Genomic DNA, 13675 nt, shown 5'->3' on the forward strand with positions numbered 1-13675 from the left:
GACATCTCTGCGCTGCTGGTCCGCCTACGCTTGGGATGGTTTCCTGCTGGCTCCGCTGTGAACGGGACTCTCGCTGCTGTGTTGGATCCTCCTTGGACTGGACTCTCGCGACTGTGTTGTATCCATTGTGGATTGAACTTTCGAAGTATCCTGTTAGATCCGCTCGACATCCATTGCTTTCCTCCTCTCTAAGGTTCTCATAGTCATTATTGTCACCGACGTCCCACTGGGTGTGAGTTTTCCTTGCCCTTATGTGGGCCTACCGAGGATGTCGTGGTGGTTTGTGCAGCCCTTTGAGACACTAGTGATTTAGGGCTATATAAATAATCATTGATTGATTGATTATATATATATATATATATATATATATATATATATATATATATATATATATATACATATATTTCAATAGTCGAGGTTTCTCTGGTTTATCCATTATACAGTGCTCAATACCAGGGTAGAGCGGAATATACGTTAGGTCAGGAAAAAACACAAGTGGGCTATATCATCCCTACAAGCCTGTTTCACAGGTTTCCTTGCTCCTCAGGGTTTTTTATAAAATGTATAAATCCCCTGATGAGCAGGGAAACCTGCGAAACAGGCTTGTAGGGATGATATAGCCTCTGTGGTTTTTCCTGACCTACACACACACACACAGTATATATATATATATATATATATATACATATATATATATATATGTACACAATATAATGTCTTCAAAGTGTGCAGTTTTTTACTATAATAGAGACTATTGTCAAAGCTATTATTCATGTTTATATTGATTCTTATGGGGAACTCTGACTTTTCGGTTTACTAACCATGTTCAAAAACCAATAAAGTTCATAAATCAAGCTTCCACTGTATATTAGTTTTTTTGGCTGAGTTACCATCGGGGTTGGGAAAGAAGAATGGCCTGTCATCTTCCTCCTCGTCCATCTTCATATATTTGTAGAAACCGAACCTGTCAGACAAGCAAAACCACAACTTATTTTCATACATTACTTAAATTATACAGATGTATCCAATATTTAGTATTTAATCCCAAAAAGTCACCGATCAGTACCACACCATCTTTAACACATTGTCTTTGAGGTCCCAGGCGCAGGATGCATTTTGAATTGGTCAAATTCAAATTTCTATGCGGCAGCAGGAAAACATGGCTTTTTCTGCCTTTAATCTAGGCCTGGGCCGATATTCAATAAGTCTATTAAACGACGATAAATGAAAATTAAGTTGGTACGTTTTCCAGTTTTGATAAATTGCCATGTGCATGCTTCAAGAGCTTTTACACTTTTCGTTGAGTTTAGCAGTTATGTGTGTTTGTGCCATAGCAGAATGAAGAGAAACGGGTGAATTCTCTTGTCCTTCATTAAGTGTCTTTCACTCTTAGAGCAGCGAGGCGGGTCCGCTGGCCCGCTAGCATCACACAGTGCAACAAGTTAACCCGTACAACACATATATGAGCGAAAATTGACAAAATGATCCAAAATCCAAATGCCTCTGCACCAGTGTGGGAATATTTCAGTTTAAACATAGACAGTGATTTTAAACCAGACAAACAAGTCAATGGCGTTTTAAAATCGTGTTTTTATCACCTTCGTCTTTTAGTAAATGTTAAACCCTTTTTATCTTTTAACCTTTTTGAAGAAGTGGTGCATGCTTTTATTTCAAGTGGCCTGGACTACTGCAATGCACTTTATGCTGGCATTAGCCAAAAAGCTCTCTCCCGGTTGCAGTTAGTCCAGAACGTGGGGCCAGGAAAGGCCAGCATATAACCCCAATTCTTCAGAGGTTGCACTGGCTCCCTGTTCATTTTAGAATTGATTTTAAAACATTGCTGTTTGTTTTTAAATCTTTACATGGACTGGCACCTCAATATATCTCGGACCTCATCCAAATTTACACTCCTGTGCGCGCTCTGAGGTCCGAGAGCCAGTTCCAGCTCGTGGTGCCCAAGACCAGACTTAAGACCAGGGGAGACAGGACCTAAGCTCTGGAACACTCTGCCCCTCCATGTTCAAACTGCTTCCACAGTGGACTCTTTTAAGTCTCGTCTTAAGACCCACTTTTATTCTTTGGCTTTTAACACTACGTGAGTTGTGTGGTCCTCTGTCCTCTGTTGTCCTCTGTGTTTTTTATACACTTTGATTTCTATTTTACTGTTTTAATTGATTTTACCCTTTAAAATAGTTTTTAATCATATTTGTTTTTATATTGTTTTTATTGGTTTTATTTTTATTCATTTTTTGTTTTGTTCAGTCATTGGTGGAGCATAATATTGTTTTTAACATGGCTGTGCAGCACTTTGGAAACGTTATTGTTGTTTAAATGTGCTATATAAATAAAGTGGATTGATTGATTGATTGATTGATAAACCTTCAGAACAAGAAGAGCCTGTCAACATCAATGAGCCAGTTTGCCAAATGTGTGTGAATACAAATAACCTACACTTCCCCTTGAAACCAACAGTCCACAAGGTGAACAAGGTGAGCGCAAACAAATCAGTGCAAAATAGTGTGCGCTCATAGAAAGTGCAGTTAAAGAAATTGCCAAAAACATGCTGCCATTTCATACTGTTATAAAAAAGTAGTATTTGTAAAAGTGCTGCAAACGTTTGACAGATGTGTCATGTTGGTGTTCCTCACTCTCAATCTGACAGACTAAAGTTTTTTATTTTTGCATATGACCTGGCAACATATCTGCTTATGCTGTAGGGCAGGGGTCACCAACACGGTGCCCGCAGGCACCAGGTCGCCCGTAAGGACCCGATGAGTCGCCCGCTGGCCTGTTCTAAAAATAGCTCAAATAGCAGCACTTACCAGTGAGCTGCCTCTATTTTTTAAATTTTATTTATTTATTAGCAAGCTGGTCTCGCTTTGCTCGACATTTTTTAATTCTAAGAGAGACAAAACTCAAATAGAATTTGAAAATCCAAGAAAATATTTTAAAGACTTGGTCTTCACTTGTTTGTTTTTTTACTTTGCTTCTTATAACTTTCAGAAAGACAATTTTAGAGAAAAAATACAACCTTAAAAATTATTTTAGGATTTTTAAACACATATACTTTTTTTACCTTTTAAATTCCTTCCTCTTCTTTCCTGACAATTTAAATCAATGTTCAAGTATTTTTTAATGTAAAGAATAATAAATACATTTTAATTTAATTATTCATGTTGGCTTCTGTTTTTTTGACAAAGAATATTTGTGAAATACTTCTTCAATCTTATTATGATTAAAATTTCTAAAAAATATTATGGCAAATCTAGAAAATCTGGAGAATCAAATTTAAATCTTATTTCAAAGTCTTTTGTATTTCTTTTAAAATTTTTGTTCTGGAAAATCTAGAATAAATAATGATAAAATTGTTAAAAATATAGCTTGGTCCATTTTGTTATATATTCTAACAAAGCGCAGATTGGATTTTAAGACATTTTAAAACATGTCATCAAAATTCTAAAATTGATTTTAATCACGAAAAATTACTAATGATGTTCCATAAATTATTTTTTAATTTTTTTTAAAAAGATTTGAATTACCTATTTTTTCTCTTCTTTCTTTCGGTTGAATTTTGAATTTCAAATAGTCGAAATTGAAGATAAACTATGTTTCAAAATTTATTTCCATTTTTTCCTGTTCAGTTAAGTGTTTTTTTGATCATTTATCCTCTACAAAAAACCTTCCGTAAAAGGAAAAAAATGTACGAAAGAATGACAGACAGAAAAACCCAATTTTTATATATATAGATTTATTTATTAAAGGTAAATTGAGCAAATTGGCTATTTCTGGCAATTTATTGAAGTGTGTATCAAACTGGTAGCCCTTGGCATTAATCAGTACACAAGAAGTAGCTCTTGCTTTCAAAAAGGTTGGTGACCCCTGCTTTAGGGTGTATATTGTCACTCTGTACTTTTGTTTAAAATGGTCTTAACTTGATTGTCAAAGAAGTAATGTACAACTCCACCTCTGCCTACATGTTCAATATTGAAGTGCACCTTTGTTTGTCAATATATTATTTAGCCAATTTAATTATTATTGTTGTTTTAGTTGTGCATATATTTGAGCTCTTACGCACACCTCCTCCTTAGTATATTTTAATACTTTTCGTTGTCCATCCATCCATTTTCTACCGCTTATTCCCTTTCGGGGTCGCGGGGGGCGCTGGCGCCTATCTCAGCTACAATCGGGCGGAAGGCAGGGTACACCCTGGACAAGTCGCCACCTCTTCGCAGGGCCAACACAGATAGACAGACAACATTCACACTCACATTCACACACTAGGGACCATTTAGTGTTGCCAATCAACCTATCCCCAGGTGCATGTTGTGATTTTTATTAAAGTGCAACATTTGAATAATAGACAAAGTATATTTTATTGTAATTATATGTTTTTTTTTTATTTACCTTGGATATTTAAAGTTTACATTTCAATTACAATGTTAAAATAAACGAGAAATAAAAGTTTATGGCATTTGAAAGGATATACATGGATTGTTATTAAGTATCATCATTACATCAATGGTTAATGTAGCTCTACAGAATCTCCTCTCCACAAAAGCTCCTTGAAGATTCTAGCGGGAACTCTTATTCAACCCTTTTTCGATTACGCTTGCACCTCCTGGTACCCCAGCACCTCCAAAACCCTCAAATCTAGACTCCAAACATCCCAGAATAAGCTAGTCCGGTTACTTTTAGACCTCCACCCCAGATCACACCTCACTCCAACCCACTTCTCCAAAGTGGGCTGGCTCAGGGTGGAGGACAGAGTGAAACAACTTGCACTGAGCCTAGTCTATAAAATCCACTACACCTCCCTGATACCGAAGTACATGTCAAACTACTTCCTTAACGCAAATGAGCGCCATAACCACAACACCAGGGGGAGCGCCACAAACCACGTTAAACCCAGATTTCGATCTAACAAAGGTCTTAACTCATTCTCTTTCTATGCCACATCAATGTGGAATGCACTCCCAACAGGTATAAAAGTAAGTGCATCTCTATCCTCCTTCAAAAGCGCTCTAAAACAACACCTCCAGGCAACTTCAACACTTTACTAATACCCTCCTCCATTCACATCCCATCTCCCCGGATTATAAACAACTCAAATGTACTTCTAATGTATATACTTGTTCTTATGCTATGTGAACTCACTATGTTCTCTGCTGGCTGTACATATCCTACTAAATAAGACCTACACTGTTTCAATGTCCACATTTCTCTGTTGATGACTGAAGTACTGATATCAACCAAAGCTCCTCATCCCACCCCCCGGATTGTAAATAATGTAAATAATTCAATGTATATACTATGATGATTAACTTGTGTGATGACTGTATTATGCTGATAGTATATATTTGTACCATGAATTGATTAACGTGGACCCCGACTTAAACAAGTTGAAAAACTTATTGGGGTGTTACCATTTAGTGGTCAATTGTACGGAATATGTACTGTACTGTGCAATCTACTAATAAAAGTATCAATCAATCAATCAAAAGCTGCGCGTGTCCCGTCTGTCAGCCACTATAGTTTTTATCAGCAACGAATTTACAAACCAGTGCTGAGGCACAGGCGAGACAAGAGGATTGTTTCAAAGTTTTGAACAACGTACTTCTCCAAGTAGATTGGGGACTCTCTGTAGAAACATTTGTTCTCTCGCTCCATGTGTGTGAGCCGTGTGAAGTCATTTGGGTAGACAAAAGACAGATACACCTGGAAAAAGAGATGACACCATGTGAAGAATGGCAGAAATTTAACTATTACAGTAATCAATTGTGGGTTGATACTCTAACTCAGTGGTTCTTAAAGGGGAACATTATCACCAAACCTATGCAAGCGTCAATATATACCTTGATGGTGCAGAAAAAAGACCATGTATTTTTTTAACCGATTTCCGAACTCTAAATGGGTGAATTTTGGCAAATTAAACGCCTTTCTGTTTATCGGTCTTTTAGCGATGACGTCAGAACGTGACGTCACCGAGGTAACACAGCCGCCATTTTCATTTTCAACACATTACAAACACCGGGTCTCAGCTCTGTTATTTTCCGTTTTTTCGACTATTTTTTGGAACCTTGGAGACATCATGCCTGGTGGGTGTGTTGTCGGAGGGTGTAACAACACTAACAGGGAGGGATTCAAGTTGCACCACTGGCAAGAAATCTGCCGCCAGACCCCCATTGAATGTACCAGAGTGTCTCCACATTTGACCGGCGATGCTAAGACAGACATGGCACAGAGATGTATGGATAACCTGCAGATGCATTTGCAACCATTAAGTCAATGAAATCACAAAGGTGAGTTTTGTTGATGTTGTTGACTTATGTGCTAATCAGACATATTTGGTCACGGCATGACTGCCAGCTAATCGATGCTAACATGCTACGCCTAATCAATGCTAACATGCTATTTACGCTAACTGTATGTACATTTGAAACTAGATGCCCATATTTAATGCGAAACAAACACTTACCAATCGACATATTTAAGTTGCGCCAGTGTCACAAGATGCGAAAGTCCTGATCGTTTGGTCCGCACATTTTACCGGCGATGCTAATAAGGCAGCCATGCTATGGGCCACTTCATTAGGTACACCCACGCTATGGCCGAATAGCGTCAATAGCTATTCGCTCAATAGCTTCAGTTTCTTCTTCAATTTCGTTTTCGCTATCTGCCTCCATACTCCAACCATCTGTTTCAATACATGCGTAATCTGTTGAATCGCTTAAGCCGCTGAAATCCGAGTCCGAATCCGAGCTAATGTCGCTATATCTTGCTGTGGTAACCACCATGTTGTTTGTATTGGCGGCCCTGTATGACGTCACAGGGAAATGGACAGTCGCATCGCAAATAGAGAAAATTAAGAACCTTAAAGGTTTTTTTAGGGATATTCCGGGAGGTGTAAAATTTTGAAAAAAACTTCAAAAAATAAAACAAGCCACTAAGAACTGATTTGTATTGTTTTTAACCCTTTTGAAATTGTGATAATGTTCCCCTTTAACCTGGGTTCGATCGAACCCTAGGGGTTCGGTGAGTCGGGAGAGGTCAAAACACACCTGACTCATCGTCTCAATAAAAACTTCTCCCTATCGGCATATTACGGATACTACAAAAGCAGAAGTAACACTGATTTGCAGGTGTGTAATTTGTTGTGAGTTTATGCACGGTGTTGGTTTTGTTCTTTGAACAAGGTGATGTTCATGCATGGTTCATTTTGTGCACCAGTAAAAAAACACGGTAACACTTGAGTATGGGGAACATATTAACTATGAATTATTCTTGCTTATTAACATGCAAATTAGCAACATATTGGCTCCTAACTAGTCATTATTAAGTACTTATTAATGCCTTATTCGGCATGGGCTCATTATAACCCTTATCCACTAAACCTAACCCTAACCAAATAACTCTAAATGAAGTCTTTGTTACTTTGGATGTGTTCTCCGTACTAAAGTGTTACCAAAAACACATAACTTGTCTTGAATTAAAAAAAGATATATTTTTTTCACTAAGAAGGGTTCGGTGAATGTGCATATAAACTAATGGGGTTAGGTACCTCCAACAAGGTTCAGAACCACTGCTCTAACTTAACTTTGATATTGATGTAGTAAGTTGCATTTTCCTATAGGGGGAAGCAGCGTTCAACATCACTTGCTACGTACTTCCCTCGTGATTCCTGAGAATACTACAATCTCTCCTTAGAGGTCTACTTTTTAGCAGGTAAAAAGTCACCCATACTTACTTCCGTTCACCCCATGAAGATGATTTTAGTTTGAACCAATTAAAAACAACATGACACATGAAGAAGGACAAGCCTGGTGATGATCCACAAAAAAAAAGCGATGAAAAGGTCACTTACAAACTGTAGGCCTTGGTATCTGGCGATGGGGAAGTCCTTGACCACATAGGTGGGAGAGTAAAGACAGGCGGGCAGGACATTTTCCAGGCGGGAGGGGTCGATCATAGGAACTGAAAGAGGAGGAAAAACAAGGATGAAGTTATGTCATCAGAATCAAACTTTTTTAAAATAATATTTATTTATGAATTTGATAGGGAAATCATGATACAGGTACTGAGAAAACAGACACTTTTAAAGAAAAAATCACAAACATGCAGAGATGTGTCACTGAATAAAAACAACAACAACAAAAAAGAGTTGAGGTAAGTGGAAAGGTTCATTGTCAACAATGAGTGACACATTTATCCCATAGATCAGGGGTGCCCACACTTTTTCTGCAGGCGAGCTACTTTTCAATTAACCAACTCGAAGGGATCTACCTCATTTATATATATCATTTATATTTGTTTATTTATGAAAGAGACATTTTTGTAAACAAGTTAAATGTGTTTAATGATAATACAAACACGTGTAACACATATAGATGTCTTTCTTTCACAAAGACAAGAATATAAGTTGGTGTATTACCTGATTCTGATGACTTGCATTGATTGGAAACAGACAGTAATGATGATAACGCCCACATTTTCAAATGGAGGAGAAAAAAAGTTGTCCTTTCTGTACAATACCACATGAAAGTGGTTGGTTTTTGGCATCTAATTCATCCAGCTTCCATACACTTTACAAGAAAAACTTTTTTTTAAAAGCCTGGCTCGAGATCGACTGACACACCCCCCGCGGTCAACTGGTAGCTCGCGATCGACGTAATGGGCACCCCTGCCATAGATTCTTTACTTTATCTATGTAAGCGGCCACCGCTGCTGCCCACTGCTCCCCTCACCTCCCAGGGGGTGATCAAGGGTGAGAGGCGTGTTTGGTTGCGGGTGGTGGTTGGGTGCGTGGTTAAGAGTCAAGTATTTCATATTTATATACATATATATATATATATATATATATATATACATATATATATATATATATATATATATATATATATATATATATATATATATATATATATATATACATATATATATATATATATGTGTATATATATATATATATATATATATATATATATATATATATATATATAGATATATATATATGTGTGTGTATATATATATATATATATATATATATATATATGTATATCTATATCTATATCTATATATATATATATATATATATATATATATATATATATATATATATATATATGTTTGGGTGTCTGGAACCGATAAAATCTTACATATATTATTTCTTATGGGGAAAATTTTTTACTTTTCGCTTTTTGCCTGACTTTTTGGAACGGATTACTAATGAAAAAGGAGGTACCACTGCCTCCTTCGATTTTTCAGTATGTGCCCCTTTGTGGGAGTATTGTGGACGCCCCTGTAGTAACAGATACATCAATGCCTTACACTAGTGGTTTTTAACCTGAGTTCTATCGAACCCTAGGGGTTCTGGGAGTCGGCCTCGGGGCTTCGGCAGAGCCTCCGCCGCGGAAGTCAAGACACACCCGACTCATCGTCCAAACAAAAACGTCTCCCTATCGGCATATCATGGATATCCCAAACAATAATCCCTCTACTTTTCCACACACGTAAGCAAACACAAAAACTCCTTGAGCATTCAGTGGAACACCAAGTGAGCTACGTCAGACATGCACATGCACTGTGGCCCCACCAGCAGCACACCTGTCCCAGACCTGACTAAATAACAAGCTGAGATAGGCTCCAGCACCCCGGGACCCCGAAAGGAACAAGTGGTAGAAAATTGATGGATAAATGGATGTTTTATTATTATAATAAAATGACAGCAGTCATTTCCATGAGATCATTTTCTAATATAGGTGTTTTGGCCCACTTACAATGACAATAACAAAAAACTATGTTTTTCATGGGCTGTGTACTAGTATTGTATCTGTGGGTGGAAAACGAACAAAAGGAATGGACTTTGCTGTGAAAATGACATGAGTGGCACTTGCCAAGATGAAGCCACGCATAGCTGAACTGGTCTACAGTGGAACCCATACTTGCCAACCCTCCCGGATTTTCCGGGAGACTCCCGAAATTCAGCGCCTCTCCCGAAAACCTTCCGGGACAAATTTTCTCCCGAGGCGGAGTTTGAGGCCACGCCCCCTCCAGCTCCATGCAGACCTGACTCAATGTTGTGACCCTCTTAAACAGGACAATACTGCCATCTACTGTACATGGAATAGAGTGTAAATATATTCTACATTTAAGTGCAGTCAAGGAACATGCATTAGGGAGTCTGTTCTGAAACCCTCAGTAAAGAGACGTAACTTCATCACGTCGCCTGGTTATTGACTCCAACCCAGTATATTACACCGTCGACGAGCAAAATGAAGAAATACGCTTGCAAGTTCCAGAACGATTGGAAACAAGAATTTCAGTTTATCCAGGAGAGTTTGAAGGGGAAAGGGTAGGTTGCCTGTACATTTTGTAGAACAGACTTCTCCATTGAACACGGCGGCCGAACGGATATACTCAACCATGAACGGTCAGTCAACGAAACACAAAGCGTCCGCAGCGCAGCATCGTTCACAACCCAGTATTATGGGCTACCTCGCAAAATGGAGACCCGATGGTGTATCTTATGCTGAGACAAAGATGGCTATGCTGATAGCAACATCCCGTTCTCATTTGCGGAAATCCGTGAAGGATGTTCCCGGATTTGGAGATCGCTCGCCAGTACGCAAATGGCAGAACAAAGGTTATTCGAATAGTGAAAGGTAAGTGTTGTTGTTTTTTTTAACTAACCAACAAGCACAACTGTGTTTTTATTACTGTGTATTTGATAGGTGCCGTCAGAAACTCAACTATTTCTTTTATTTATAAATATAAAATAAAATAAATATATATAGCTAGAATTCACTGAAAGTCATGTATTTTATACATACATATATATATATATATTTAACTCAAAGTAAAGTCGCTGCTCCTCCACATCGAGAGGAGCCAGATGAGGTGGTTCGGGCATCTGGTCCGGATGCCACCCGAACGCCTCCCGAGGGAGGTGTTTAGGGCACGTCCAGCTGGTAGGAGGCCACGGGGAAGACCCAGAACACGTTGGGAAGACTATGTCTGCTGGCTGGCCTGGGAACGCCTCGGGATCCCCCAGGAAGAGCTAGACGAAGTGGCTGGGGAGAGGGAAGTCTGGGCTTCCCTGCTTAGGCTGCTGCCCCCGCGACCCGACCTCAGACAAGCGGAAGAAGATGGATATATGAAATATATATGAAATACTTGAAATTGGTGAATTATATGCCACCCCTCTTAACCACGCCCCCCAACCACGCCTCCGCCCCCCCCCCCCCCCCCCCCACTCCCCACCTCCCGAAATCGGAGGTCTCAAGGTTGGCAAGTATGGTGGACCCCGACTTAAAGAGTTGAAAAACTTATTGGGGTGTTACCATTTAGTGATCAATTGTACGGAATATGTCCTTTACTGTGCAATCTACTAGTAAAAGTTTCAATCAATCTATTCAAAGTCTCTGAAAGGCAACAGCAGAAGTCTGATTGACTGATTTGCAGGTCTGTAATTCGTTGTGAGTTCATGCACTGTGTTGGTTTTGTTCTTTGAACAAAGTGATGTTCATACTTGGTTCATTTTGTGCACCAGTAAAAAAAAAAAAACTTTGTCTTGAATTTGAAGAAAAAAACCATTTTATTTTTCCCTAAAGAAGGGTTCGGTGAATGTGCATATGAAACCAGTGGGGTTCGGTACCTCCAACAAGGTTCAGAACCACTGCCTTACACTTAACCGGATTATGAGAGAGAGACTAGGAAAAAGCCAGATAGTATGGAATAGACTTACTGTTGTAAAAGGTGTCCCTGGGGTCGGGCTTCAGCATGTCTGCTCCGTGCTGCAGTACACCACCCCCTTCCACCTTCCAGGGTAGCGACTCCTCCGGGAGACGGAGGTGACTGGCAAAGGTTTGAGGGATGTGACCTATACTGTTCATCTTGAAACTGGACTCATCTGAAAGAAGGTAAAAAAAAATGGCTGAGAAAATGTGTCGAGATAGATCCATTCAATGGCGTTTGAAGGACAAACAAATACACATCGATTTATTGTGTGACCATCATAGATCTCTGCTGGGCATGAAAGGGTGAAGAGGGAAGAAGAGACGGACAGTCACTGAATACTTAATTAGGTACACCTGCACGGTCTTGTGAGAGCCAATAGGGAACCAGTATCAACAATTCTGCCTTTTCATAGGTAATGCTCAGGTTATCCATAAACAATGAGAAAATATAGAAGGTGTCTGAAATCAGATTTCTTGGGGTCATCTTAGATGAAAAGTTGACATGGAAAGCTCATATAATGCATGTGAAAAATAAGGTATCTAAAAGCTTATTTATATTGAATAAAGTTGAATATAGCTACCCATATAACACAATGAGAATGTTATATTGCTCAATTATTCGACCTTATTTCAATTATTGTGCAGAAATATGGGGATTTTAAACTTGACAAACAAGTCAATGGCGTTTTAAAATCGTGTTTTTATCACCTTCGTCTTTTAGTAAAGGTTAAACCGTTTTTATCTTTTAACCTTTTTGAAGAAGTGGTGCATGCTTTTATTTCAAGTGGCCTGGACTACTGCAGTGCACTTTATGCTGGCATTAGCCAAAGAGCTCTCTCCCGGTTGCAGTTAGTCCAGAACGTGGGGCCAGGAAACGCCAGCATATAACCCCAATTCTTCAGAGTTTGCACTGGCTCCCTGTTCATTTTAGAATTGAATTTAAAACATTGCTGTTTGTTTTTAAATCTTTACATGGACTGGCACCTCAATATATCTCGGACCTCATCCAAATGTACATTCCTGTGCGTGCTCTGAGGTCCGAGAGCCAGTTCCAGCTCGTGGTGCCCAAGACCAGACTTAAGACCAGGGGAGACAGGACCTAAGCTCTGGAACACTCTGCCCCTCCATGTTCAAACTGCTTCCACAGTGGACTCTTTTAAGTCTCGTCTTAAGACCCACTTTTATTCTTTGGCTTTTAACACTACGTGAGTTGTGTGGTCCTCTGTCCTCTGTTGTCCTCGGTGTTTTTTATACACTTTGATTTTTATTTTACTGTTTTAATTGATTTTACCCTTTATAAATGTTTTTAATCATATTTGTTTTTATATTGTTTTTATTGGTTTTATATTTATTTATTTTTTGTTTTTATTCAGTCATTGGTGGAGCATAATATTGTTTTTTTTAAATATTGTTTTTAATATGGCTGTGCAGCACTTTGGAAACGTTACTGTTGTTTAAAAGTGCTACAGAAATAAAGTGGATTGGATTGGATTGGAAATACATATCATAGCAACATAATGCCTTTATTTCTTTCACAGAAAAGAGCAATTCGAATCATTTTTAAAGTACGACATAGAAACCACACAAATCCACTCTGCATTAGGTCAGGATTACTAAAACTAAAAGACATTGTAGAATTGGTTACTCTATTAATGATGTTCAAAGCAAGAAATAAAGTTCTTCCGAAGGACATCCAAAAGTTATTTGTGTTTACATCTGAAGATGAGAAGCACAGAAGGCCGTATGACTTTAAACATCCAAGAGTGCCAACAAATTTGAAACAAATGTGCTTGTCTGTTGTTGCTGTGAAAGCATGGAATTCTCTAAACAAAGACTTAAAAAGCTGTAAGAATATCTTTGTATTTAAAAAGAGTTATAAAAAGAGAAAACTGGAATTATATCAAACTGAATTTTGATTCAGATTGGACGTGTCATTGTGAAAG

General features: G+C 38.5%; 1 protein-coding gene across 1 annotated transcript in view; it reads right to left on the reverse strand.

The window, feature by feature from the left end:
- LOC133563492 (N-acetyl-beta-glucosaminyl-glycoprotein 4-beta-N-acetylgalactosaminyltransferase 1-like) overlaps positions 1 to 13675 on the reverse strand; it is a 460693-nt gene that overhangs the window by 22601 nt on the left and 424417 nt on the right. Inside the window, exons 10-13 of the mRNA XM_061917651.1 lie at positions 11741 to 11905; positions 7862 to 7971; positions 5615 to 5715; positions 891 to 964 (exon numbers count right to left, since the gene is read on the reverse strand). Of these exons, the coding sequence (XP_061773635.1) occupies positions 891 to 964; positions 5615 to 5715; positions 7862 to 7971; positions 11741 to 11905 (450 nt within the window). The remainder of the gene's footprint in view (positions 1 to 890; positions 965 to 5614; positions 5716 to 7861; positions 7972 to 11740; positions 11906 to 13675) is intronic.

Source organism: Nerophis ophidion, linkage group LG12, assembly GCF_033978795.1.
Source record: "Nerophis ophidion isolate RoL-2023_Sa linkage group LG12, RoL_Noph_v1.0, whole genome shotgun sequence".
Taxonomy (NCBI): Eukaryota; Metazoa; Chordata; class Actinopteri; order Syngnathiformes; family Syngnathidae; genus Nerophis; species Nerophis ophidion.